We start from the raw sequence: 1160 nt of genomic DNA on the forward strand, positions 1-1160 counted from the left end.
GATTATGACAAAGTCATGAACAGCAAGTGCCCCTACCACCTGAAGTCCTCCCACTTGGTCAAAGATTGCTTTGTCATGTGTCACTACGTAGAGCAGTTAGCCAAAGACAGTCGGGGGCCACCGGGCCAAGCAAGACAAAGCCCGCCGACAAGAAAGATGGCAACTTCCAGGATCCGCAAGCAAAGCTAAACCACATCTTTGGTGGCCCGCTCACGTACGCATCCAAACGGCAGCAAAAGCTCGCATCAAGGGAGATAAACACAACTGCGGTGGACGCCCCCTAGTACCTACGTTGGTAAGAAGTTCTGATCATGTTCGACTCCTCGGATCATCTTGACCGAGTGGCTCACCCGGGGCGGTACCCACTGGTGCTAGCCCCAGTCATCAAAAGTGTCAAGTTGAAGCGCATGCTCATCGACGGTGGAAGCGCTCTCAACATCCTCTTCGCCAAGACGATCGATGACATGAAGATCCCGAGGTCAGAGCTACGCCAGAGTAATGCACCCTTCCACGGGGTCATTCCTGGGCTGTCGGCAACACCACTCGGGCATATCACTATTCCGTTAACCTTCGGAGCAAAGGATACCAACCGGATGGAGAATATCTGCTTTGAAGTCGCTGACTTCAAGACGGCGTACCATGCCATCATCGGTAGGCCCATGCTGGCGAAGTTCATGGCGGTCCCGCACTACACCTACCTCATGGTCAAGATGCCTGGATCACATGGCGTCATTACCCTGCGCAGCAACATCAAGCAGGCCTTCAACTGCGAGGCGTAGAGCTACGATATCGCGCAACAGGCTGAAGTGCAGGCTGGCCGGGAGTAGATATGCGAAGCCTCGACTCACGAAAAGGGGGACGATGACCTGCCGTCCCAAAAGACGGCAAAGATCACCTCCAACGAGAAGAATCAGATCGCCCTCGACCCCGCCGACTCGTCTAAATTTACATTCATAGGAACTCAGTTAGATTCTAATAGGAACTCATGCTGATATGTCGGGAGTCCCTAGGGAAGTGATTGAGCACTCTTTGAATGTAAAAGACGACGCTAGGCCAGTTAAGCAGCGCCTCCGCCGCTTCGCACAGGACAGGAAAGACGCGATTAAGGAGGTGTTGACCAAATTGCTCGCGGCTGGCTTCATCAAAGAAGTGAAATACGC

The 1160-nt window shown here is 53.3% G+C and overlaps 1 protein-coding gene across 1 annotated transcript; it reads left to right on the top strand.

Moving 5' to 3' along the window:
• Positions 1–311: 311 nt before the first annotated feature.
• On the top strand, positions 312–779 carry LOC107305230. Its single transcript, XM_015842156.1, has one exon. The coding sequence runs from the start codon at positions 312–314 to the stop codon at positions 777–779; it is 468 nt and encodes a 155-aa protein (XP_015697642.1).
• Positions 780–1160: the final 381 nt, after the last annotated feature.

The sequence above is a fragment of the Oryza brachyantha genome, chromosome 11, assembly GCF_000231095.2.
Source record: "Oryza brachyantha chromosome 11, ObraRS2, whole genome shotgun sequence".
NCBI classification, from domain to species: domain Eukaryota; kingdom Viridiplantae; phylum Streptophyta; class Magnoliopsida; order Poales; family Poaceae; genus Oryza; species Oryza brachyantha.

Bases quoted from the DNA above. Each gene is read 5' to 3' on its own strand.
- LOC107305230 (XM_015842156.1), top strand. From the start codon at position 312: ATGTTCGACTCCTCGGATCATCTTGACCGAGTGGCTCACCCGGGGCGG.